The sequence below is a fragment of the Pyrus communis genome, chromosome 17 (genome assembly GCF_041283825.1).
Source record: "Pyrus communis isolate YQ-2024b chromosome 17, ASM4128382v1, whole genome shotgun sequence".
NCBI classification, from domain to species: Eukaryota; Viridiplantae; Streptophyta; class Magnoliopsida; order Rosales; family Rosaceae; genus Pyrus; species Pyrus communis.
The window spans coordinates 13140158-13166546 of record NC_142581.1 but is presented as its reverse complement, the minus strand read 5'-3'; the positions used below and the strand labels follow the sequence as shown (position 1 = coordinate 13166546).

General features: G+C 39.7%; 2 protein-coding genes across 7 annotated transcripts; both read right to left on the bottom strand.

The window, feature by feature from the left end:
• Window positions 1-1893: 1893 nt before the first annotated feature.
• LOC137708147 (protein SHOU4) lies at window positions 1894-6709 on the bottom strand. 3 transcript variants are annotated; one of them, XR_015958656.1, is made up of 5 exons: window positions 6437-6703; window positions 4042-5017; window positions 3634-3789; window positions 2574-3222; window positions 1894-2384 (listed from the first exon to the last, which is right to left on the bottom strand). XR_015958656.1 is itself a non-coding variant. In XM_068447151.2 (5 exons), exons 2-5 carry the CDS (start codon window positions 4936-4938, stop codon window positions 2192-2194), a joined length of 1458 nt encoding a protein of 485 aa, XP_068303252.2. In that variant the 5' UTR covers window positions 4939-5017; window positions 6437-6709; the 3' UTR covers window positions 1894-2191. The 3 variants fall into 3 exon arrangements, 2 of the variants coding, with proteins under 2 accessions (XP_068303252.2, XP_088545725.1); XM_068447151.2 differs by having other exon boundaries at window positions 3011-3222; window positions 6437-6709; XM_088689599.1 differs by lacking the exon at window positions 6437-6703 and adding an exon at window positions 6172-6434 and having other exon boundaries at window positions 3011-3222.
• Window positions 6710-8314: 1605 nt separating this feature from the next.
• Window positions 8315-13494, bottom strand: LOC137708450 (protein SHOU4-like). Of its 4 annotated transcripts, none has more exons than XM_088689426.1 (5): window positions 13225-13494; window positions 11320-12274; window positions 10019-10174; window positions 8942-9153; window positions 8315-8823 (listed from the first exon to the last, which is right to left on the bottom strand). In XM_088689426.1, the coding sequence occupies exons 2-5, from the start codon at window positions 12205-12207 to the stop codon at window positions 8631-8633; spliced, it is 1449 nt and encodes a 482-aa protein (XP_088545552.1). In that variant the 5' UTR covers window positions 12208-12274; window positions 13225-13494; the 3' UTR covers window positions 8315-8630. The 4 variants fall into 4 exon arrangements, with proteins under 4 accessions (XP_088545552.1, XP_068303636.2, XP_088545550.1 ...); XM_068447535.2 differs by having other exon boundaries at window positions 13069-13470; XM_088689424.1 differs by having other exon boundaries at window positions 11320-12271; window positions 13069-13364.
• Window positions 13495-26389: the final 12895 nt, after the last annotated feature.

The following is a 26389-nucleotide window of genomic DNA, read 5'->3' as shown; positions in this document are numbered from 1 at the left end:
GAACAAGCATATAATGTGTGCTCATTTAAGTATTCGACAAGTCTCTTGCAATTTATTGAAAAAAAATAAAATGCAAAATAAAAGTTATCTATTTTTTGCCTAAATGAGTTGATGCCTAGGCGGGTCTGGGCAGGTGCCTAGGCGAGCGCCTCAGTAGGTCTATGGGCCCTTTCTTAATTTTCAAATGCCTAGGCATAAATCGGGGCGGCGGGATTTTTAGAACAGTGCTTTCTCCTACGTAGGCAGGTGTTCCGCAAAATCATATTTGCATCCGGGCGGGCAAAATCATATTTGCATCAGGTAACCCTGTCTTGCTTGGGGCTGCTGGCATAGCCGTTCTTATTTTTTCTGCAGGTATTACGGTATGGGACATATTTTCAGCAAACAACCCACTTCAAACGGTGGCGCGTGACGCTGTAACGATTACAACATCAATTGGTGGTGCAATGATAGGAGAAGTTGTTGGAGTTGCCCTTGTATTCATGGTCACTGACAATGGTTTGTTAGTGCTCAAGGCGGGAATAACAGCCGGCATTGCCCGAGTTTTTCTTATCGGAGAATTCACCACCTGGTTGATTAATGTGACTTTTGGGTCTGGAGGCAAGGCCCCATTGAGCACAATGGGGCATCAATGTTACGTCGCACAGTTGTCTGACTGCTCAGTACTGGCACGACAATTGTGCATCAGCAATCTTAAGACCATCTCCAATAGTTGGGCTAAAAGCTAAATATTTTAACCGGAAAATTTAATTTTTAGCCCAAAAACAGTTTTTCTACTCCAAGTGTTCTAGCCTAAAATTTTAGCCCGAGATTATTAAAGATTGAACTTAAGCTATTTTTTTATTTTAAAAAAAGAAATATATAGACTATCGTAAATTAGTTTTATGAACATTTTAATCTAAAAAAATTTAAATTTCGATAAATATTGGATAGAGTCCACTCCGATTTCTAGGCTAAATTTTGGGGGAAATTTGACCTTGGTTTAGCATTTAGCATTTAACCTAAATTTTCCCCTTAGGTTGGATTGGGTTTGGGGGAAAATTTTGGAAAGTAATTTGGCTTTTAGCCCACCATTGGAGTTGGTCTAAGAGGGTGAGGATGCACAGATCCTTGCCGGTTATGAGCCCTACTACACCCAAGCCTACCTTTTATCCATGCTGCAAGTTCGATCCCCACCAATCTCCCCCATAAGACCAACTCCAATGATGGGCTAAAAGCCAAATTATACCTCAAAATTTCCCCTCAAACCCACTCCAACCCAAGGGGAAATTTTGAGCTAAATGTTAAATGTTAATCCAATACCAAATCCCCCCCCCCCCCCCAAATTTAGCTCAGAAATCAGAATGGACTCCACCCAATATTTATCGAAATTTAAATTTTTTTAAATTAAAATGTTCATAAAATTAATTTACGATAGTCTACATATTTACTTATTTATTTTAAATATATAATTTAACAAAAAAAAAAGCCTAAGTTCATTCTTTAATAATCCCGGGCTAAAATTTTAGGCTAGAACGGTTAGAGCAAAAAAAACTGTTTCTGAGCTAAAAGCTAAATTTTCCGGGCTAAAAAATTTAGCTTTTAGCCCAACCATTGGAGATGGTCTAACAACTAACTATAAACCCACTAACACTATCGCTCTACTGAACAAAAAATTAAAAAATTAAAAAAAAAAAGAACATGAAACCGCATATTTATTACAACATCAAAGCCAAAAAGCATATAGATAAACCATAGAGCTGCAGATTTATTACAGCAGCAAGACAAATGCATTTCAAAATTAACACCGAAGCTGCCGAATTCGACCCTAAACCCGCACACATTTAAGTATAAAAACTGAAATTACTATAATTATTGCAAATCTGAAAGACAAATGTAAGCATTGGGAAAATATGATATACAAATAACTCAATTATTTCACATTCATTAACTCAATCAGATTAAACATGTAAATTCCTTGCTTACAAAAGCTTTCAAAACCTAGAAACAAAAAAACACAAAACAAAACTATACACCAAGTTAAACGAATAAACACCGCCACCCCCGTCTTAATCTGTTACGGACACAACTTCTTCACTCCTACCACCATCGCCAACATCAATAATAATTAATAATAATAATAACAGAGGTAAAGAATATACTCTCGAAAGAGCAATACCTAAAAGGGTAAGTCCGCAATTTACTTTTACTGCTAAACTGGGATGACATCATTCTTTGATGCATCATCACATCTCAACACAATACCCTCGAGGCTGGCTGGAAAGATACATTTGGCCCACTGGCATCCTGTCGTGACCGGCTCAGGTGGAGGCACAATCATCAGCACATTTTCATTTCTTTGGACAACTCCCATTACACTAACTGTGCTTCCTTCTTTAATGTACCTGCAAATACGACACCGCAGGTTAGATGTACAGCCACATTAGTTCGCATCTATCAAATTCACGCTACTTGTATACAATATTATCCCTACCGTCACGTGGATCAATAGTTGACATCTACAAAACGCACTTAAGTTCCAATACAAACTCCAATTTATTGTCTTTAAATAATCTAATTAAGTATTTCCTTACTTAGATTTAGTACCGAGTTGGTTGGCTGACTCAACTATCGCAAGGGTAAAGTTCTGGGTTGCATAGGAAAGGGTGGCTATAAACAGCTGGAGTACTTTTCAACCTGAACAAACCAAACAACCATATCTGCACATTGGCCACCCCAAATTCATCAAATGCCTCCACCGAAAAACCCAAGCTCAGTAGAAAGTTGAAACTGCTACATCCCACGGTTTACACCTCCAGAGAACATGAACACTGGCTATTCAAAATTACACTATATAATCCTTATCACAGGCACCTAAGTTTTACGCATCTATAAGAAATATAAATTATGAGGGGGAATCTCATAGAAGCAATTGTCATTAAAGTGATTAAAAATGAGCTTCAAGGTAAAATTAATTGCATAACTCTAAAATTTACACCAAAAAAAGTTAATTGTATGACAGAGTTATTACCCTTCTTTCAACCGCATAATACGATCATCGCTTGAAAGTTTCCTCTCTCCCAGCCATCTAATAAACTCTGGAGACAGCTCTTCATGTTCAGGATTCACATCAAGGACAATTGAATCATCAACATAAGGAGTCACCCTTGCCCCAGAGCCAGTCTTTACCAATGCTCTTAACCCAGATTGGAAATCAGAGATGTAAAAATCCACCACACGCCTCTGTCAAACGACATAAACAGAAATTTGAGTCATAAGTGTGTAAAGAACAAGAATTTTCAAGCCTGGTAGCCACAGAAGTCCCAAGGCATCACCATGTAACAGCTCCTTGCAACAACTGAGCAGAAACATATATACATAAAAACAATTCAAATAGCAGCACTTAGCAGATAGGCAATTCAGAGTTGTACACTCTGTCAACTTTGAAACATATCAAAACTGTCACAATTTTACCTGCATGCAAAATTTGCCAACCTCAAAGTCTTAAATCTTTTGAAAGTTAATGAAAAAAATAAAATCAGTTAGTTAATTTGAAAACCCCAGATCCCCATCCTAATAAGAAAAGGAAAGAACAAAAAAAAGAGAAGGACTACGCTTTATCCATCAAATAATAGCTACGTTTCAGTTACTCACTTCTATGGACCTGAGCCCCCAAGTAAAGCGACGATGTGTAGGGTTGGCAGCTTTTGAACCCCATCCTCGATACTCATATAAACTTGCAGATGTATACACACATCTTGGAATCTTTTGAAAGGACGACTCAAGGGGCAGATTACCACAAGTGACCACCTTCAAAAACAGAACCAGATAAGAATTGTAAAAAAATTACTGGTTCTCAACAAATATAGAACAATAACCAAGCTCAACCCCCCAAAAAAAAATATCCACAAACCCATCTCATTGGTATTAGAATCTAGAAGATAAACGTTATACAGAAATAAAATTTCCAGAAATTAAATGCCCCAATGTATCTCCATCTCGCCCTCCTTCGGAGATCTTATTAAGATTTATACGCCACAATTTCAAATCCATCAAACTTACCCCTGACACCTTCACAAATTGCCCATTCTTTGCAGTCCTAAGCTCGGAATCTGAATAACTAGAAATATAACCTATGATTGCTCGTCTTCCCCAATAAGTATTCCATGTAAATAGTGTAGCAACTGCACCGAAAAGGATCACAACCACGATGAGGAGAATTGCATTGTGGACTGCACCTAGAATAAAACCACCAGCTATGAACCCCATCACGAAAAGAAGAATCAAAGACCACATAATTAGCTTTGGGAAGTTCTTCCTAAACGAAAATTCGTCATCTTGGCTAAGAGTAGTAATGGCCTGATTGTGAACAATGGAGGAACCATGTACTTTCATTGAACCCATTGACTCCAAAGGACCAGATATCTTACGAGGGGCACCAGAAGAATTTAGTGGACCAGAAGAAATGGGTCCAGATGTAATGAGACCTGTTGCAGGGAGAACTGGAGGAAGAGGTCCTGAGTTTTGGCGGGCAGTTGGTGTTACCCCACCAGATTGAGGACCAGACGACTTCTTTAGAGGTTCCCCATGCTTATTCAGTGGTCCAGAATTTGACTTCTTTAAGGAAGCAGAACCAGGCATGCCTCCAGATGATACGGGACCTGATGTGGTATGGCCAGCATGAACTGTAGCATTAGGGATTGGTCCTGAATGTGAAGCAGCACCTCCGAAAGATCCAGTCCTTGAAGGAGGACCAGTTATAGGTCCAGATTTTCTAGACTTAGAGGCATCCGTAGGGATATCAAACATCTTCCCTAGTTCTCCTGACTTCTTGATATCTCCACCAGTATAGGGCATGGCAACTGAGCTCATAGTTGGAGTCCTTTCCTTTGGTTGCTCTGGCCGGCCTGATACGTAAAGGCCATTACTGAGTTGATGAGAATTGAATCTGGAACCCATCTTGCTCTTTTGAAAGATCCGACAAGATATTACACAATAAAATCAACTAGCAGACTAGCAGTTCAGTGATGTGATCCTCCTACGGAAAAAAGAGGCACCAAAAAAGTTAACATCATCACTTATTGCTTATCTAAAAACCAAATAGTAACCCAAAGCCGCACACAATAAACTAAAACATAAATGAACTGCAGAGAATGGCCACAAAGAATTAGACTATGATGCCATCTCAGATCTCCAGTAAAGCTAAAACATTTTAAAATTTTATAAGCTTCTTTCGTATGTGATGGAAAATTTATCACAATGCAATCCTAATTCAAACACCACCACTGAAATAGTCTACACCCATGCCATGTTTTTTCTTCTATATATAACCACACGACAACCTATAATTACCTCTACAAGTGTACAACCATTTTCCTCTATTTAAAAATACTCGCACTAAATATACAATTAGAGTTTCAGAGAATATACAAGAAATAACTTATCAAGTATAATGCTTATAATGTGGTTATGATTTGTGCCACTTATGAAACACCAACCATCCAAGGAACCAAAGTTTCATCATCGAAGTCAAGGAAACAAAACCAATCTCTGTATGTATGAATGTGCATGTGCACATAACATCTTGTTTATGAAGATCATGAAAGTAGAGACGAAGCAATAAGAAAAAAATTGATTCACTGTAGTTTCCTTGAGTTGGAGTGGAGAGCCTATTATATAGGTCAAGTCACATAAGAATCCACGGTTCAAAAATCATATGCACATTTAACTTTATACAACAAAAGCAGTATATCGATTCAAAGCACCATCATAACTCGAAAGAACAATATCATGGACAACCAACTGAATTAATTAAAGGATCACTAAGAAAACCATTTAAAATATAAATCATGTTTTAGAAGGTCAGAAGCAATAATCAGATAATTAGGAGGAAGTATCAGAAATTCAGAATCTTCCATTTTTAGAAAGATGGAAAAACTAAATTTGCATCTCAAATCAAATTAACAAATCATGCCCAAATCAATGTTTTGCACGAACACCAAACATCAAGTGCTGCAGAGTTTAACAGAGTTTAACGGGGGTTTTAGCAATACCAAAATTCCAATGCAACAACAATGAAAATTCAAGCATGTCCCTTCCAATTTCTCTACCCAAACTTTCTCAGCAACCAAACAAAACTCAAGGAAACAAAAACCAACCCAGATTTCACGGAAGGTTAATAGCGAGCATTACCATTCCCAAAATGGAAAATTTCATCAAAATGGCGCAATCTTCAAGCACCAACCACCCAAATGTCCAATCTTTCAGCCCAAATCAACAAAATAAAGGATACCAAGATAACCATTACGAGCAAAAACTAAGAAAATCGAAAAGATCTAACAAAACAAGCATAGATTGACTCTGAAACTCTCAGTCAAATAGTAGCTGACTAAAGAGAAAAAATTTCACATGGACAGGGGCCAAATGGAAATTTAGGAATAGTTATGCACAGACATACCTGAAGGAGCAGCAGGGGCAGCTGAAATCTGGAGATTTGGAGACATAATGGCTTCACTGATAAGGACAGACAGCACCCACAAAAGAAAAATCTCAGACTTTCTCTCTCTAAAATCTCTTTTGGGGTTTCTGTTTGTTTCTCTCACTAGCTAGAGAGAGAGTGTGTGAAGAGAGAGAGAGAGAGAGAGAGAGAGAGAGAGAGAGAGAGGTAGAGGCGCAGGCAAGAGGCAACAACTGGTGTGTTTGTCTCGTCCGGTCAAAAACCTCCAAGCCCAAAGAAATTGTGATTGCTTAGTACTAAGGTACACATATTTTATTAGGTAATTCTACACTCTTAATTATCGACTGTCAGATCCGATCGTTAAATCGAATAAAATGAAGAAGATCAAATAACACATATTAAGAAAGAGTACTAATTATGCAATTCTATGTAATTTTCATAAAACAAATTAATATTTTTAAACTTTTTAAGGATTTGAGTTGATAAGTTCCAAGGATTCATTATTGAATAGACTCATTAGGAAAAATTCGTTTGCTAGATAGTACGATACTACGATCTGTTCTATTGCTAAATTATGAATGTGTACGTACATTATGATAAAATTTTGAAATTACAGTCTAGTAATATAACGTGTCAGATAAGCTCTACAAGATATGTATTGAAAGGATCAGACATGCCACATGCAATAGGAAAGTTCTTTAAATCGGATGACCCATAATGCCAAAAACATGAGTTTGCTTTTGGAAACGAATCCGAATCTTCGTCAGATCCTCTTTGTGAAGATTCTAAGGATATGTTTATCGTGTCGGTTTATCGTACATCGTGCAGTCAGAAATTATTTTAAAATATTTTTATTTAAAATTAAACACAAACAGTACTTGACAAAAATTGATCGCACGATGTACGATGAATAGACACGATTCATGGATTTCCAGGATCCTCACCAAAAGAATCCCGAGAGGATCTTGTTGGTTTGGAAACTACTATAAACTGGTGAGTAAATAGATTGTACTCACCACATCATCCTTAATTGTTGGTAATGCTAGGGAATTTGTAGATAAAATTTACAAACTAAGTGTTGTGTTACCAATAAGAATGAGTACGTTTATTAACACTCAAGTAATAATTCAATCATCAACTTTCATGTCATTTAGTTTAACAAATTTAGTTAACAAATTTAGTTAACAAATTTAATCTCTCTAACGTTACTCATGTAAAAATTAATGTGTGAAAAGAAAGTTGAAAATTGTTTCCATAGGTTGAAAATGCTCAAACTCTTCAGGGGGTATGTTTGGAATTAATAATGGGAGGGCTACAAGTACTTCTAACAACCAAAAAGTATTTGTAACTACGCTTTAGAGAAAAACTTAAACGGTGTTTCTAGGTCACACAGACACTTTTTGAAAAAAAACACATGCTAGAAACACACTTCTAGGAACCTTTTTTTTTTATTAAACAAATTATCTGCAATAAAGAGTTGGGCGCGTGAGTTAAACCTCACTATAGGATAGCAATAACGTGATTCAAATTCGCTTTTGATGAGAATCGAACCAAAAATAAGAAAAATAATACGATCAATCAATGGGGATTTTCTATAGTGACCCGAAGTATGAATACATTAGATGTTTTAGCAGTTAGAATACATTAGATGTTTTAGCAGTTAGATCTTTGTTTAAAAGTTAAAAAATACCAAGATCTAACATTAAAACATTCGGAGTATCCTATTCTCCATAGGATTTCTAAATTTTTTATGACGAATGATGAACCGGCCAGTTGCCTCGTGCTTCACAAGAGAAACTACTTCATTTAATCAAGTCAAAAGGGTGAAAACTGTGCAGATTGTGAGAGAAGAAAGCAAATTTGAGAGAGGCAAAGGGATGAACAAAAACAAAAAATAAACTGACGAATTATATAACACTTTCCTTTAGAACAGAGTCTTCTCAAACTTGTAAAATCCCTCACTACAAGAAGCCACACCATTACAGACACTTTCAAACCCTAGGAAAAACAATGGACAATAAATTTCTAAAATCTATACACAAGGAAGAGGAAAAAAATCACGTCGTCTTAAACCGTCAAGCTCGTCACTGTTTATCACTACAACACCACCGCCACCCCCATCAATTTTCACATTGGGAACAAAATATTTCTCAAAAGATTAAATACCCGAAATTGTTTCTTGGAGCACAAACAACTAAACTGGTATTACATCGTTTTTCGAGGAGTCTTCGCATCTCAAAACCACCCCCTCAAGGCTAGCTGGAAAAATACAATTGCTCCACTGGCATCCAGTTGCCAATGGCTCAGGTGGAGGGACGATCATAAGCACATTGTCATTTCTCTGGACAACTCCCATCACACTTACCGTGCTACCTTCCTTGATGTACCTACAAAACGAACATCACTTGCAGTTATGCAAGATTGACTCAGAGTAAACTGATTCATGCATTTCTTAAAAATAGTTGCAAGAACGTACAATGGATTAGATAAGTGATAAGTTTTTACCCTTCTTTCAATCGCATTGTACGGTCATCACTTGAAAGATTCCGCTCTGCCAACCACCTGAGAAAGTCAGGAGACATGTCTTTGTTCTCTGGGTTAACGTCAATAATGACGGACTCATCAATGTAAGGAGTAACTCTTGCTCCATAGCCGGTCTTAACTAATGCTCTCAAACCAGACTGGAAATCAGAGATGTAGAAGTCTGCTACATGCCTCTGTCAAGCAACATAGACAAACGAGTACACTTCAGCATAAAGATCTTTAAACTCAAAAGCAACAGCATCGCTTCATGCACATCAGTCCTCCAGTTGTCAACTAAGGCATTTACGTAATATATGGAAATCCTTTTTTGAGAAAGAAAAAGGATTAGCAGAAGAAACTTTGTAGACAGAAAGCGGTAACTCAAATGTGTAGTACATACATCACAAAGGCAATCAACCACTTCACCTCACGCAAAATCTTTTGTAATTTATTCCTTCTTTTCTTGTTTGTAAAAAGAACAAGGTCCCTGATTTGATTAAAAAAAAGGAATAAAATCTCTCTTTGCGAAAAAAGGATTTTGTGATAAACAGTTTAGCGACCTATAGTCTTGGCTTAGATTTAGGTAATTTTTATTTTTACTCAAAAACGGAAAGAGTGTATAATTTCACTCATGAAAGGCACTGAATTGAATTAAAAAATCAGTAGAAAATGAGCCCAAGAGGAAACATACTACAAGGCTAATAAAATTAAAAGGCCCTTAAGCATTAACATGAAGTTATGAACACAAATTTTGAAACAATACGTACGAAATAACAATTCTCATGAGAAAAATGTGGCAAGGATATACTAATTATATTTGTGTGCTGTCTTTTGTTATTCAGTTAAACTTATACATGTTTAATGCCATCAAACTCTCAAGAAGAGCCTAAATATAATTTCAAAAATATGTGAGTAACTATGAGAAGTCTAAATGGATCTGATTACAATCAGATACATGTTGCAAAGTATTCAAAGGTTAACATATCCATATTCCGTAGTGAGTATGGTTCTCCAATAGAGTATTCATGCTACATAATGCTAAAGGATTCAGTTACTAACCTCCGATGATCTAAGTCCCCATGTAAACCGACGATGTGTAGGGTTTGCTGGTTTGGAACCCCATCCTCGGTACTCATATAAACTCGTAGATGTGTAAACACATCTGGGAACTCTGCGGAAGGATGACTCAAGGGGAACATTACCACAGGTAACCACCTTCAAGAATTACCAAAAATATCATTAAAACACATGCTAATGAATGCAAATACAGACGCAGCAGCCGCTACCTTGCAAGAGAAGCTGCACAAGGCTAAGCATGACTCATGAAATCTTTTGGCCTGCTGGAGTGCCTCCTTGGTAGTTCTGATTACCATCTTTTGATTTCGGCATTCTTTTGCAGGTGAAGTGTCTACTTATTTTTATTTCAACGTAGGAAATAACAAGGTTTTAGCTTGGTAATGTTCATGTTGCACCTACACGCTACTGCTTTATTCTAAGAATATTCTAGGTTTTGGATTTGTTTTATTAGAGTAAGAGTAAAAGGTCATAATTCGTTAAAATTTGAAAGTTTATGACTTAATACATGTAAAGTTTTGTTACAAACAGGCTCAACCTTACTCTCTAACGAATGGACCCTGACTATATTTACCATCTTCAGGCTAGGTAGCTGATTAAGGACTTCCCATTTGACATCAACTTAGAACAATAAATATCCCAATTTAGGGAAAGAAACCACATATATTTTTCTTGGAAACACTGTATGACATATGCGTAAAAATATAAAAGAACATGTAAAAGTACAAAGACTTTTTTCCTTTGAAAAAGAAGAAAGAAACTCACCCACTTTCTTTATATCTTCAGATTAGCATACAGAAAGAGATTTTTATATATGTATTTACATGTCAAAGTAGAAATTTTTCAAACATTTAAAGCTTATTTACACAGTTGCACTATGCCACATTAAAATGTTAAAAAAGTCCAACCTGATTGTGTACTTTGTCATTTCCCACTTTCACGTAAACAGATTAAATCATCCATTCTTCCTTTACTCACACCATTTCAGTTCTTGATAAAAGATGTCTTCTCTCGTATACAAATCAGTGGAGGAACACAGATGGGTAGTTGTGAAAAGTGCAATTTAATAAGGTGAAATCAAAGTAAAAAGAAGTAAATCTTATATATGTTCAGTTCTAAGTAAGGTGGAAAAGACACACACACACAAAGTGAAAAACAACTTGGTGATGGTATTTGAGATCTAATGCAGGGAACAAAAGTACCGACTAAATATAAATATCAATTGGAAAATAAACCAATTAGAGGAGATAGAAATATAAGATATCAGCATTAGCTATGTTACATACCCCAGAGACTTTCATATACTGCCCATTCTTTGCAGTTCTGAGCTCAGCATCAGGATACCGAGAAATGAAATTTATGATAGCGTTTCTTCCCCAACAAGAATTCCATGTGAACAAAGCAGCAACTCCAGCGAAAAGAATTCCCACAACAGCAAGGAGTATGGCATTGTGGACTGCTCCAAGAATAAAACAACCAGCTATGAACCCCATCACAAATATCAGTACCACAGACCATAATATTGTCTTTGGGAAGTTCCTCCTGAAAGAAAACTCATCTTGGCCAAGAGTAGTCACTGCTGGATTGTGAGTAACTGAGGAACCTTGTAATTTCATTGATCCCTTAGACTCTAAAGGTCCAGATACCTTTCTAGGGGCTCCTGAGGAATTTAGAGGACCTGAAGAAATGGGACCAGATGTGATAAGTCCTGTTGTGGGAAGAACAGGTGGAATATGGCCAGAGTTTTGACGTGTCACTCCACCAGATTGAGGGCCAGAAGACTTCTTCAATGGTTCACCATGCTTGTTGAGTGGCCCGGAATTAGTCTTCTTTACTGAAACAGAACCTGTCATGCCTACAGATGATACAGGACCTGATGTTGTATAGCTTGCCCGAGCTGCAGCATTAGGCATGATAGGACCTGAATGTGAAGCCGCACCTCCAAATGATCCGGTCCTTGAAGGAGCACTGGTCAATTGCCCGGATTTCCTAGACTTGGACCCATCCATAGGGATGTCAAACATTTTCCCCAGCTCTCCTGACTTCTTGATGTCACCACCCGTATAGGGCATAGCAGTTGAGCCCATCGTAGGGGCCCTTTCTTTTGGCTGCTCAGGCCTACCTGATACATAGAGACCATTGCTGAGCTGATGAGATGGGAATCTGGAACCCATCAAGCTTCTTTCAGAGGCACAGAATAAAGGCACGAGAATGGATGACTCAGAGATACTCAATGTCCTACTGTGAGGGAGAAGGAGAGGCAATCAGTTCTCGTTCATATGATTGTTAACTAGCATGAATACTTGAGGCAATCAAGGAATAAATGTGAAAGGTATAATAATGTGACCCAATCAACCACACCAGGATATAGCAACTGATAAGCAAGCAATCTTGATATAAAGATTATCTTCTAAACCTTCAAACTGAGGCACGGCATTACTAAATTGCGAACATACGAACATGTCTCCAAGATCAAGTCCTGAGAGCAAAAGTTTGTTATGGGGTGGCACAGAGTGCTGTTCTTAATTTTTGCAACCTAAAAAGTTAGACAACAATGCTTAAAACTACAACAGTATTGCAAGTAAAACAAATCTTTTACTAATTACTAAGATTCCGGTCAGAGACTCAGAAATCGGTCATCTTTAGAACAAATTTCATTAATGAAAGATCTGAAGCAACAAGTAGGGATTGCAGGACTTCTGGTTCTTTCTGGATCCCAAAAATAATTGATACGTAGCCAAACAAAACTCCTAAAAAAACCCTAGATAGCTTTGCTCCCATAAGCTTTCTGTCATCTTTTTTAACAAGAACTGACAAAACCCATTCAAAAGTTGTTTCCTTTCCACATTTTCTCATCAACCAATCAGAGTACAAAAAAAGGAACTAAATCGATAGCAGACATTCAATAAAACACGAAAAACAACACAAAATCCTCCAGTTTTAGCAAAGCTATAACGAAAACCATGACATTCCCAAATATAAAAATAAATAAAAGGGACAACTTTCAGAGCCCAAATCAGAGAAACAAAGCATACCCAGATCACCATTTTGAACTATAACCATGGCAATGTGGAAGATCTACAGAAATGAGCAAAAGTTTGATATGGGTTCTTCAATCTTCAGAGCAGATTGGTGGCAATGGGGAAGGGGCAAAATGGGAAGAAAAATGGGGCAAAGGGTAAGAGTAATACCTGAAAAGGAAGAAGAAGGAAAATATTTTAGTTGCTGAAATGGATCAAACACAGTGGTTGAAGTGGTGATAATAGTAGTAATGATTCTGCTGGTGAGAGTGAGATCCCATCTCTAGAGCAGTCACAATCTGTTGTCTCTCTCTCTCTCTAAAAAAGTCTCTCTCTTTCTCGCTCTTGAAAGAGCCGCAACAACTGGTAGGTTGTCTCATCCGGCAAAACCCACCAAACCGTGTAAAAAATGACTTTGGATAAACAAAAACATATTGTTTCAAAATTATCTCAAAAGTCACCTTCAAAATGACTTTGGATAAACAAAAACATATTGTTTCAAAATGACTTTGGATAAACAACAACTGGTAGGTTGTCTCTCCCTATTTCTTTTGTATTTGTCCCAATTGTTTCCATTTTTTCTTTTTGTGTTATATACATATATATATATATATATTTGCAGCTTTTTTTCTCTTAATTTATATTCAATTAATATCTTTAATATCATGAATTTTGAAGGTCACTATTTAGTCCTAGCAGTACTTTTTAACATAAGATTAGAATCTACCGTCCTTGAGAAATACAGTAGTCTTTATTCATTAAAACTTATTAATCATTATAGAGTAAATAACGTCAGCTCAAATCCTACTACTCAAGCAAAACAAAACCAAACTAAAAGAGGCCAATTTCCTTGTTGATGCTGTCATTAGTGTAGGCGTTGGTAGTTCTGATTTTTATATTTGAGATCACATAATTTTTGTTTGTGTTGTCTCTGCTTTAGGCTTATATCACTTTGGTACCGGTTGTTCTCGAGACTTTTCCCTTTAATGTATTTATTTTCTAATAAAAAAAAAAAAAAAAACTAAACAAACATGGTGAAGTTAGTTAGCTAAAAGCATCTTCAACAGCCTGGTTAAAAGAGGCTTTTTGGCTACTTCGACAAAAAACTGCAAAACAAATCATACTCCAACAGGTTAGTTAAATGACTAGCGATCTTAAGTAACTTTATTCAAACTAGCTAAATTTTAGCTAGGAGGAGAGAGAAAATTAAATTTTTGCTAAATAATAAAAGTTATAAAATTACATTGTTGTTTGTGAGTTTCAAGAGAAAAAATAGAGCTTGAGTTGTTAAGTTTAAGAAAAAATAATATGAAAATATTTTAACATAACCTACAATATTAGAGATGCTCACACAGTCACTGTAACATCCCGTCCCAAATTTCATTTTAACGTACGTGTGAATTTACGATTTTACCCCTAGTTCGTTAAACTTACGTGTAGTTTTGTGTAGTGTGGTGTTGTGGGACCACACACACTCAAACACTCTCTTTTCTCCCGGGATTCCCTCCCTCATTCCCTCACTTTCTGTCACTCTGTCTCTCACTCTCTCTCTCTCTCCCCGAGTCCATTTCCTCTCTTCTTCCTCTTCTTCTACACACGGACAACACACACATATACTCAATACTTCACCAATCAAGAAACCAAGACCACCATCGTGTTCGTGGAGCTGAGAGGAGTTCAGAGGTGCCATTTTCAGGTAAGGATATAGTTGTTTTCACGTCGATATCGCCTTGGCCGATTTGAACACTGTTCATGCAAACCTAAACTAGCTTGTTTTCGCAATTTCTAAGCTTGTAGATGTGTTTGTGAGGTCCCAAGGAGCCTCGGAGTGGTTCGTTGGGTGAGTTTGGACGTCGGGATCGTCCTGTGCAAAGTTGGCCGAGTTTTGACCTTGAAGACAGGTGAGATTCCTTAATTTTTAGGCCTTAAAACTAGTCTAACGTTGTTCTACTAGTCCTAAGCTTCATTTTGGTATAAAGATCGTGAAAAATGGTTGAAAAACGAAGGAGAAAACTTAGTTTGAAAATTACCCAGTTTTCCGGCGCCGTCGCCGGCGCCGGAGTCTCGCCGGAGAAGAAAGGGGAATATTCCGTTAACCCTAACGGAATATTCCTAACTGCAGTTGACGGCGTCAGTTAAGTATAACGGAATATTCCGTCAGGTTAAAGGAATATTCCTGACGGCGTCAGTTGACGCCGTCAGTGTGCAGTGCACGTGGCTGCGCGTGGGGGCGCGTAGGGCCGTGCCTGTTCAGGCGCGTGGGGGCGCGTGCGTGGTCCAAAAATAATTCTAAAAATATGGGTGTGATCTTGAGGTTGTGTAGATCACGTTGGTATATTCATTTGTCCAATTTGAGCAATGTATGAGAAGTTATTACAAGAAGTTGCTTAGGTGCTTTTAAATTAACGTTTTCGTAACTTTGTCGCGTATAGGTGATTCGTTTTCCGAGGACGAGCGTACGTACTCGAGGCAGGGGGGCTACGACCCTTCTAATTATCAGTGAGTGGGCTTTTGTTTTCCGTATATACCTATATACATATTAATTCCCAGAAATTAAATAGAAAAGGTTATTGTTTTATGCCATACATTTCATTATTAATACTTATGCATCATCACATGCATTAGTAACGGCATACATTTATATATGTGTATTTGGTGCTGTGGACGCACAGGTAAGTGGTATTTATGTTTGTATGCAATGGTAGTTTGAGATGTTTAGAGAGCTCATAATCTGCACCCCCGGTGTTAGTGCTCCCGCCCGAGGCCAGGGCACAGCCTTCACGTGTATGTTCACCAGCACCGCATGCTCGCCTTGGATCCAAGATAGGTGCAAGCCTGTCGTACAGACCACAATAGGTGGTTCCGACTTGTAGGTGACCCGCGATTTATCGCACAGCTTCACGTGATCGTAGCACTAGAGCATACATATATATATTACACCCAGCCTGTCGTACATACCACGTTAGGTGGTTCCGACTCGTGTGCAGATTCAGTTATTGAGTTGAGAGTGGAGCTCTAGATGCAACCGTACAGGTCACGTTAGGTGACTCCCGGCTGCCAGATTATATGTTATTGATGTGAATTACGCTTGAGCATTTACAATTGATTATGAGATTCTGTTGTGGCATATTTTCAAGCATGAATGGCATATTGTGAGCATGAATGGCATATGTGAAGCATGATTGACATACCTATACATACGTATATATGTTCATTTTGTGGGAAGTATACAGGTTTTACGGCGAGGGGTTAGAATGTATTTTGCTAAAGAGTTTTCAAAGAACTTTGTTTTTGCCCACTCACGCTTTTGTTTTTGCGCCCCTCCAGGTTCTAGTGGTCTAGCAAGTTCGGTGGTTTATCCCAGAGGGCATCCCGGCATTTCTGACAGACATTCACCATTGTAGGGTCACCTTCGGGTGTAAATATGTCGTATCTTTTCCTTTTGGACTGTTGTAGACTTGCTCTGAATTGTGTCTCACATACACTAGTACTTTGTATGCTAGTAGGTTTTTAATTATTTGTACTTTTATATTACTATATCATTAGCTTCCGCACGCGCACATGGCTACGTCACCTTCGTGTGACGGCCAGCACGCCCTGATCTCGGTCGGGGTGTGTCAGCTTGGTATCAGAGCCTAGGTTTGGCAGTCCTGTGTCTTTGTGAGTATTCTAATAGTTGGTGTCTTCTGTCAGAATCATGCCGCCTCGTCGGGAACCACGTCGCTCAGATGAGCCTAGTTTCCCTGATCTTACTCAGTTGGGGGAAGTGATTGCTACAGCCCTTCAAACAGTGATGCGCCCTCCCCAGAGGACCCCTCTGGAGACTATGTATAACCTGAAGTTGGATAAGTTTAAAGGTAGTGAGGGTCACGAAGGCGCAGAACGTTGGTTGGAACACATAGAGAAGACCTTCCGTGTGTTATATAACCAGGGGAACCTTCCTATGGAAAGGTGGGTTGAGACAACCTCTTGGTTTCTGGAGATGGAGTCTGCAGCTTGGTGAGAACAAGAACTTCGTAGGTTGACTCCAGCCTAGAGGACCGATTGGAATGTTTTCAAGGATGTATTTCAAAGGAGATTTGTACCCCCTGAGTATATTGATCGTAAGAAACAGGAATTCACTAAGTTGAAACAGCGAAAGATGACGGCTAACGAGTATTATCGTAAGTTCACTGATTTGTCTCGTTACTATCCTGATGTCGCTGGTAATCCGGCGGAGATGCTTCGTCATTTTCGCTTGGGCACTAGGAAGAGATGGCGTTCTATGGCCACTACTACTCACTGTGAGTCCTACCAGGATTTTTACGAGATACTGTTGAGGATAGAAGACTCAGAGAATATGTCAAGTGACAGTGACGAAGAGAAAAACGGCAATCAGAAGAAAGACGACAAAGGAAAAAGTCAAGTGCCGCTTGGGCCTCGCCAAACTCAGAACTTCAAAAGGGGTGGTGCTAGTTCGAGTTCGTCTAGTGGTGGTTTCAGTGCCTCTGGACAAGGACGAGGAGGTAGGTTTTATGGAGGTGCTCGAGGCCAGAGACAAGGTGATGGTGGCCGAAACCGAGTCCCATTTTGCCGTAGGTGTAATAACCGACACTTCGGCGAGTGCAGGCAGATTAGCGGTAGTTGTTTCACTTGTGGACAGGTGGGACATAGAGCGGTGAATTGTCCCCTGGGTCAGCAGCAGAAGCCGCAGCAAACCTTTATGCCGCCACCTGCACCAATTCGGCAAATCCAGGGTCCGAGTAATTATGGTCAAGCAGGTAGAGGTGGTGCCTATCACTATCAGGGTGATGTTGTTCCCTATGCCCCGGGACCGTATCAGTACCCCCAGGACTCGTATTCACAAGGTGGTTATCCCCCGTATCCCAGCAACTACATGTCGTATCCTCCAGCTCCAACAGGTGGTTCTCAATGGTACCAAGGAGGACAGTATCAGCAAGGTGAGAATGCCACTAGTAGTGCAGGGTCTTCGAGACAGATGGTTCAGCCCAGTCAGGGGCGTGGAGCTCAAGGTCGCGGTGTTCAAGCGAGCAGAGGTCGCGGCGGACGACAGCAGGGCCAGGGGCGTATTCACAATATTTCCCTGCAGGATGCTCAGAACAACCCGGACTTGATAATGGGTACGTTAAACATTCTTGGTTATTTTGCTAGAGTCTTAATTGATTGTGGAGCTACACATTCCGTTATTTCTCATACATTTGCTCAAATGACGCAACCTCGCCCCACCCTCTAGGGTACGATTTAGAGTTCGCTATGCCTAGAGGAGAGAGATGTGTCGTAGATTGTATGTACCCAGGATGTCCAGTGATAGTAGAGGGTGTTGTTATGCCCGCTGATCTTATCCCGTTAGATATTGTCGATTTTGATGTGATATTGGGCACAGATTGGTTGCACTTCTATCGTGCCAACATTGATTGTTACGGGAAAGTAGTTACGTTTCACTGTCCTGGATTACCTGAGGTTACTTTTGTGGGTGAGCAAAGTGGGGTAAGACACGGCGTTATTTCAGCTTTGCGAGCGAAGAAACTGTTGACTAAAGGTTGTCAGGGATATCTAGCTCATGTGGTGTTAGATGAGACCGTTCCTAGCAGAATTGAGGATGTGAGAGTGGTCAGACACTTCCCTGATGTTTTTCCTGAAGATTTACCTGGTTTACCCCCATATCGAGATGTGGAGTTTAATGTTGAGTTACTTCCAGGTATCAATCCTATTTCTTTAACTCCTTATCGTATGGCTCCCGCTGAGTTAAGGGAATTGAAAGTGCAGCTACAGGAATTAGTGGATAAGGGATTCATTCAGCCTAGTACTTCACCTTGGGGCGCTCCAGTGTTGTTTGTGAGGAAGAAAGATGGGACTTTGAGGCTTTGTATCGACTACAGGCAATTGAATCGGGTGACGATTAAAAACCGTTATCCATTGCCTCGTATCGACGATTTGTTTGATCAGCTGAGAGGTGCTTGTGTATTTTCTAAGATAGATTTGAGGTCTGGGTACTATCAGCTGAAGATTAGTAGGGATGATGTTCCTAAGACGGCGTTCAGGACTCGTTACGGTCATTACGAGTTTCTGGTTATGCCGTTTGGGTTGACGAATGCACCAGCAGCTTTTATGGATTTAATGAACCGGGTATTTCAGCCTTATTTGGATAGATTTGTCATTGTCTTCATTGACGATATTCTGGTGTATTCTAAGTCCAAAGCAGAGCATGTTCGACATCTTACTTTGGTGTTGAAGAGGTTGAGAGAACACCAATTGTATGCTAAGTTTAGCAAGTGCCAGTTCTGGTTAGATCAAGTTGCGTTTTTGGGGCACATCATTTCTGCTCAAGGTATTTTGGTTGATCCTCAGAAGGTTGCAGCTGTGGAGAGTTGGGAGCAACCACGAACCGTCACTGAGGTGAGAAGTTTCATTGGTTTGGCGGGATATTATCGGAGATTCGTTAAGGATTTTTCGGTGATTGCCTTGCCACTGACGAGGTTAACAAGGAAAGACGTTAAGTTTGAGTGGAATGATAAGTGTGAGCAGAGTTTCCAGCAATTGAAGCATTGTCTTACTAATGCACCTGTGTTGGCACTCCCGGACGATAGTGGTGATTTCGAGGTTTATAGCGATGCTTCCTTGAATGGTCTGGGATGTGTATTGATGCAGCATGGTAGGGTGATTGCTTATGCTTCGCGGCAGTTGAAACCCCATGAGATGAATTACCCTACACATGATTTGGAGTTAGCTGCTATCATTTTTGCGTTGAAGTTGTGGAGACATTATCTTTACGGAGAGAAGTGTAGGATTTTCACGGATCACAAGAGTCTTCAGTATCTCTTCACCCAGAAGGAACTTAATCTTCGTCAACGGAGGTGGTTGGAATTGCTCAGCGATTACGATTGCACGATTGATTATCACCCAGGTCGTGCGAACGTGGTGGCTGATGCACTTAGCAGGAAGTCACATGGCCGTATTAATGCGTTGTACGCTAGTCGTATTCCTCTTTTGGTGGACTTGCGTGCTACGGGAGTAAGGTTAGAAGCAGAAGATCGAGAAGTGGCGTTACTTGCTAATTTTCAAGTTAGGCCAATCTTGGTTGATCGGGTGCTTGAAGCTCAGGTAGCTGATGAACAGATTCAAGAACTAATTCGAGCTCGAGATCAAGGAAGAAGGCGAGATCTCAGAGTTCGTGATTATGATGGCATGTTGATGTTAGAGGGTAGAATGTTCGTGCCTAGTAATGTGGAATTGAAGAAGGAAATTCTAGATGAAGCACATATCTCGGCTTATGCCATGCACCCAGGGGCAACTAAAATGTATCATACCATTCGACCATTTTATTATTGGCCGGGTATAAAAAGGGAGATAGCCGAGTATGTGAGCAGTTGTGCTGTTTGTCAGCAGGTTAAAGCAGAAAGAAAGAAGTCGTTTGGATTGTTGCAGCCGCTTCCTGTTCCAGAGTGGAAATGGGAAAATATCACTATGGATTTTGTGTACAAGTTGCCGCGTACACATAATGGCTTTGATGGCATTTGGGTGATCGTTGATCGGCTCACTAAATCGGCACATTTCATTCCAGTGAGAGAGAAGTACTCTTTGAGCCGGTTAGCAGAATTGTTTATCTCAAAGGTTGTGAAGTACCATGGTGTCCCTGTAAGTATTGTCTCGGATCGTGATCCACGATTCACATCGAAGTTTTGGGTAGCTTTTCAGGAAGCTTTGGGTACGAGACTACTTTACAGTACGGCATATCATCCACAGACGGACGGACAGTCCGAGAGAACTATTCAGACCTTGGAAGATATGCTGCGAGCATCAGTGTTACAGTTCAGTGATGCTTGGCACCAGCGGTTAGATTTGATGGAATTTGCTTACAACAACAGTTTCCATTCGAGCATTGGCATGGCGCCATTTGAAGCTTTGTATGGTAGATCTTGTCGCACTCCGTTATGTTGGTCAGAGGTTGGCGAAAGAGTCTTAGTAGGTCCGGAGATTGTCGAGGAGACTACTCAAAATGTTCAAGTAATTAGGTCTAACCTGAAAGCAGCTCAGGACAGGCAGAAAAGTTTAGCAGATCGACATGCTACGGACAGAACGTATGAGGTCGGAGATTGGGTATTTCTGAAGCTTTCACCGTGGAGAGGTGTTGTGCGGTTTGGAAAGAAAGGGAAGTTGAGTCCCAGGTACATCGGACCGTACATAGTCACAGAAAGAGTTGGTGAGGTAGCTTACAGGTTGGAGTTGCCTCCGGAGTTGGCTAAAGTGCATAACGTTTTTCACGTGTCTATGCTCCGACATTACGTTGCTGATCCATTGCACGTGATACCTCCTCAACCGTTAGAGATAAATCCAGATTTAACGTATGACGAGGAACCGTTAACGATTCTAGATTGGAAAGAAAAGGTTCTGAGGAACAAAACGGTGAATCTGGTGAAAGTTTTATGGAGGAATCACTCGGTTGAAGAAGCTACTTGGGAGACAGAAGAACGAATGAGGGATTTGTATCCTAGATTGTTTTTCGATCCCTAGGGGTTATATGAGGTTGTTTTGAATTTCGGGACGAAATTCTATTAAGGAGGGTAGGTTGTAACATCCCGTCCCAAATTTCATTTTAACGTACGTGTGAATTTACGATTTTACCCCTAGTTCGTTAAACTTACGTGTAGTTTTGTGTAGTGTGGTGTTGTGGGACCACACACACTCAAACACTCTCTTTTCTCCCGGGATTCCCTCCCTCATTCCCTCACTTTCTGTCACTCTGTCTCTCACTCTCTCTCTCTCTCCCCGAGTCCATTTCCTCTCTTCTTCCTCTTCTTCTACACACGGACAACACACACATATACTCAATACTTCACCAATCAAGAAACCAAGACCACCATCGTGTTCGTGGAGCTGAGAGGAGTTCAGAGGTGCCATTTTCAGGTAAGGATATAGTTGTTTTCACGTCAATATCACCTTGGCCGATTTGAACACTGTTCATGCAAACCTAAACTAGCTTGTTTTCGCAATTTCTAAGCTTGTAGATGTGTTTGTGAGGTCCCAATGAGCCTCGGAGTGGTTCGTTGGGTGAGTTTGGACGTCGGGATCGTCCTGTGCAAAGTTGGCCGAGTTTTGACCTTGAAGACAGGTGAGATTCCTTAATTTTTAGGCCTTAAAACTAGTCTAACGTTGTTCTACTAGTCCTAAGCTTCATTTTGGTATAAAGATCGTGAAAAATGGTTGAAAAACGAAGGAGAAAACTTAGTTTGAAAATTACCCAGTTTTCCGGCGCCGTCGCCGGCGCCGGAGTCTCGCCGGAGAAGAAAGGGGAATATTCCGTTAACCCTAACGGAATATTCCTAACTGCAGTTGACGGCGTCAGTTAAGTATAACGGAATATTCCGTCAGGTTAAAGGAATATTCCTGACGGCGTCAGTTGACGCCGTCAGTGTGCAGTGCACGTGGCTGCGCGTGGGGGCGCGTAGGGCCGTGCCTGTTCAGGCGCGTGGGGGCGCGTGCGTGGTCCAAAAATAATTCTAAAAATATGGGTGTGATCTTGAGGTTGTGTAGATCACGTTGGTATATTCATTTGTCCAATTTGAGCAATGTATGAGAAGTTATTACAAGAAGTTGCTTAGGTGCTTTTAAATTAACGTTTTCGTAACTTTGTCGCGTATAGGTGATTCGTTTTCCGAGGACGAGCGTACGTACTCGAGGCAGGGGGGCTACGACCCTTCTAATTATCAGTGAGTGGGCTTTTGTTTTCCGTATATACCTATATACATATTAATTCCCAGAAATTAAATAGAAAAGGTTATTGTTTTATGCCATACATTTCATTATTAATACTTATGCATCATCACATGCATTAGTAACGGCATACATTTATATATGTGTATTTGGTGCTGTGGACGCACAGGTAAGTGGTATTTATGTTTGTATGCAATGGTAGTTTGAGATGTTTAGAGAGCTCATAATCTGCACCCCCGGTGTTAGTGCTCCCGCCCGAGGCCAGGGCACAGCCTTCACGTGTATGTTCACCAGCACCGCATGCTCGCCTTGGATCCAAGATAGGTGCAAGCCTGTCGTACAGACCACAATAGGTGGTTCCGACTTGTAGGTGACCCGCGATTTATCGCACAGCTTCACGTGATCGTAGCACTAGAGCATACATATATATATTACACCCAGCCTGTCGTACATACCACGTTAGGTGGTTCCGACTCGTGTGCAGATTCAGTTATTGAGTTGAGAGTGGAGCTCTAGATGCAACCGTACAGGTCACGTTAGGTGACTCCCGGCTGCCAGATTATATGTTATTGATGTGAATTACGCTTGAGCATTTACAATTGATTATGAGATTCTGTTGTGGCATATTTTCAAGCATGAATGGCATATTGTGAGCATGAATGGCATATGTGAAGCATGATTGACATACCTATACATACGTATATATGTTCATTTTGTGGGAAGTATACAGGTTTTACGGCGAGGGGTTAGAATGTATTTTGCTAAAGAGTTTTCAAAGAACTTTGTTTTTGCCCACTCACGCTTTTGTTTTTGCGCCCCTCCAGGTTCTAGTGGTCTAGCAAGTTCGGTGGTTTATCCCAGAGGGCATCCCGGCATTTCTGACAGACATTCACCATTGTAGGGTCACCTTCGGGTGTAAATATGTCGTATCTTTTCCTTTTGGACTGTTGTAGACTTGCTCTGAATTGTGTCTCACATACACTAGTACTTTGTATGCTAGTAGGTTTTTAATTATTTGTACTTTTATATTACTATATCATTAGCTTCCGCACGCGCACATGGCTACGTCACCTTCGTGTGACGGCCAGCACGCCCTGATCTCGGTCGGGGTGTGTCAGTCACACACCCTCTTTATCAGAATTTCAATTCCGTTTTTTAAAATGTAGATTAATTTCAAATATTAAAAAAAAAACTTGCAATAAAAGTTTTACAAAGACAAAAATAATACCCTCATCCTAGGATCTTTTCATTGTGAAAAAGAAACTGTGAAAGTGTTTGACATCCTTTAATTTTTTTTTTTTTTTTTCATCAGTTTCCAATAGCTCATCTCATATATTGTTTTAGTTGCTCCAATAATGTTATATCAAATTTTCTTCAAAAAAAATATGCACACTGTACAATTTTCTCCACAAGCGTACCAAATGCAATGTTAATGAAATGGGAATGACAGATGTCATCTCTCGTGTTCGAAAATGATAGAAAATCGTGTTAAGGAAATATCATTTGTTTTCTATTGTCATGTTTGGTTAAGTAATAAAAATCATTACTGTTCAATTTTTCAATTATACGCTAGCATTAACTACATTAAATTGACAAATACAATAAATGTTTTCCCAAGTGATTGGAAAAAAAAAATTCTGAAGTAGATACTTGGGTATGGAACTCCCTATGCTATGTATTAAATTCCAAACAATAGTGCAGGTGATGCTTTACCGCAATGGCGAAAAATGATTACTTAGAAAATAAAACGTCTAAACAATGGTTGGTAATTTGGCTTTTTTAGATGTAAGTGTCTCTTCTCAATGTTGAATTTATCTTTGTAGGTTTTTGTCGTTTGCCTACGTCTCATGGTAGCGCTAAGCCCACCTCATTATCCTATTTCCTCACCCGCATTATATATTCTCACCCACAACAAAAGGTTAAAAAATCGAAACGATATTTCCCCACCCATGATTATTCTTAAAAGAACCTTCTAATACAAATCCAATTTTTTTTAGGGAACTTTAACGAAAAACTCTCGATACTATTCACTTTAACGAAAAACCACATTTTTACACTAAAAAGTCAATACTGGTACCATTCACTTTACCTTTTATTTTGTCCTTATTATTAAAACTCAAAGTTTTCAAGCTCTTTTCATTAGTTTTTTATTTATTATTATTATTCTTCAGAAAAATAAATATTAGAGTGCTGATAAGCCCAGCTAAATCTCCACTCACTGCCAAGGCTCCCTTTCTGATTTTTACTCCAGCTAGAATTCTATAATCTAGTCATTTCTCAGATCTTCAGCCGATTACAACTCTCTTTCTTTCTTTCTTTCTTTTTTCTTTCCAGACGCCCAATGCACCCCCATCCCTCCCTCTTTCGAATCCCACGACCAAACCTCATGCCACATTCCTAACATTTCCATCCTTATGCTTCATTTCCAAAATTCGCGACAACTCATTCCCACTACTCGAACACCAATTTCTTTTTCTTTTCTCTAGCGGAGCTACTCCGCAAACTGAGGTCCTTATCTTTGGTTTTGGGAACTTGAGTACCATAACTTCAGATGGACAACCAATTGTGTCGACATCCGTTCTGACCCCAACTGAGATTGTTGATCCGAACACACGGGTAGAGCAACGCAATGGCCAAATTGTCAATCACACCTTTGTAGGCGGGATCCAAGTCTGACGAAACTCCAATCCCTTGGACACTGCACCACCTCCCTGCATAGAACCCTGACATCTTACCTTCGATGAATCGGAGTCATCTGAAGAATGAGAACTGTGCAAATCGCTGAATCATGACAACCTTGGGGATCTACAAAGAGATATTCAAAATTACCTCCCTAGTGAGGTTGTCACTAGAGTAAAGACCTTATTTCTTCAATAATTGAATCACACTGCCTCCACAAAAGTTCTTTTAGCCTAGTTTTAAGTACTTCCGTGGAGATTCTAATCTAGATTATTACATCATGCATTTATCTAAAAGCAATGACTCTGTACAACAACGACGATGCATGGATGTGCAAGATGTTCCCATCTACCATGGAAGGACTTGCTAATAGATGGTTTTCCAAATACCTATTTTGAAAGCCATGCTGACATCTTCACAAATACCTATTTTGTGTTTTGTGATGTCCATAAACATCACGAAGCTATTTTCAACATGACCACTGAGACTAAGAATGAGTATCGTATAGCTACTTAAAGTGATTTCGTGTAGAATTGGCTGAGATCAAAAAGCCAGATGATAGGCTCGCCACGATAGACTTCAAGCATGGACTCTATGCCAATTCATCTTTCTCCCAAAAGTTGAATAAGAAAAAGTATGACTACACCACTTTGGCGGAGTGCTTTGATATCGTTGATGATATCATCGGTTAGGATGATAGTGTTGTGCCTTGGCCCGTTCGTTAGTGCGAAACCGAGATTCAGATTACAACCTCACCAAAATCACACACAGTTGAACAAAATAAAATACAAGAAATAAAGACACCGAGAAATTTACGAGGTTCGGCAAAAAACTGCCTACGTCCTCGGAGAGATATTGCTCTTCACTATGAGAAAAACAGTACAAGTTACACATGAGTTAAATCGACATAACCCAATCCCATAACCCTTGTACACCCACTCACAGA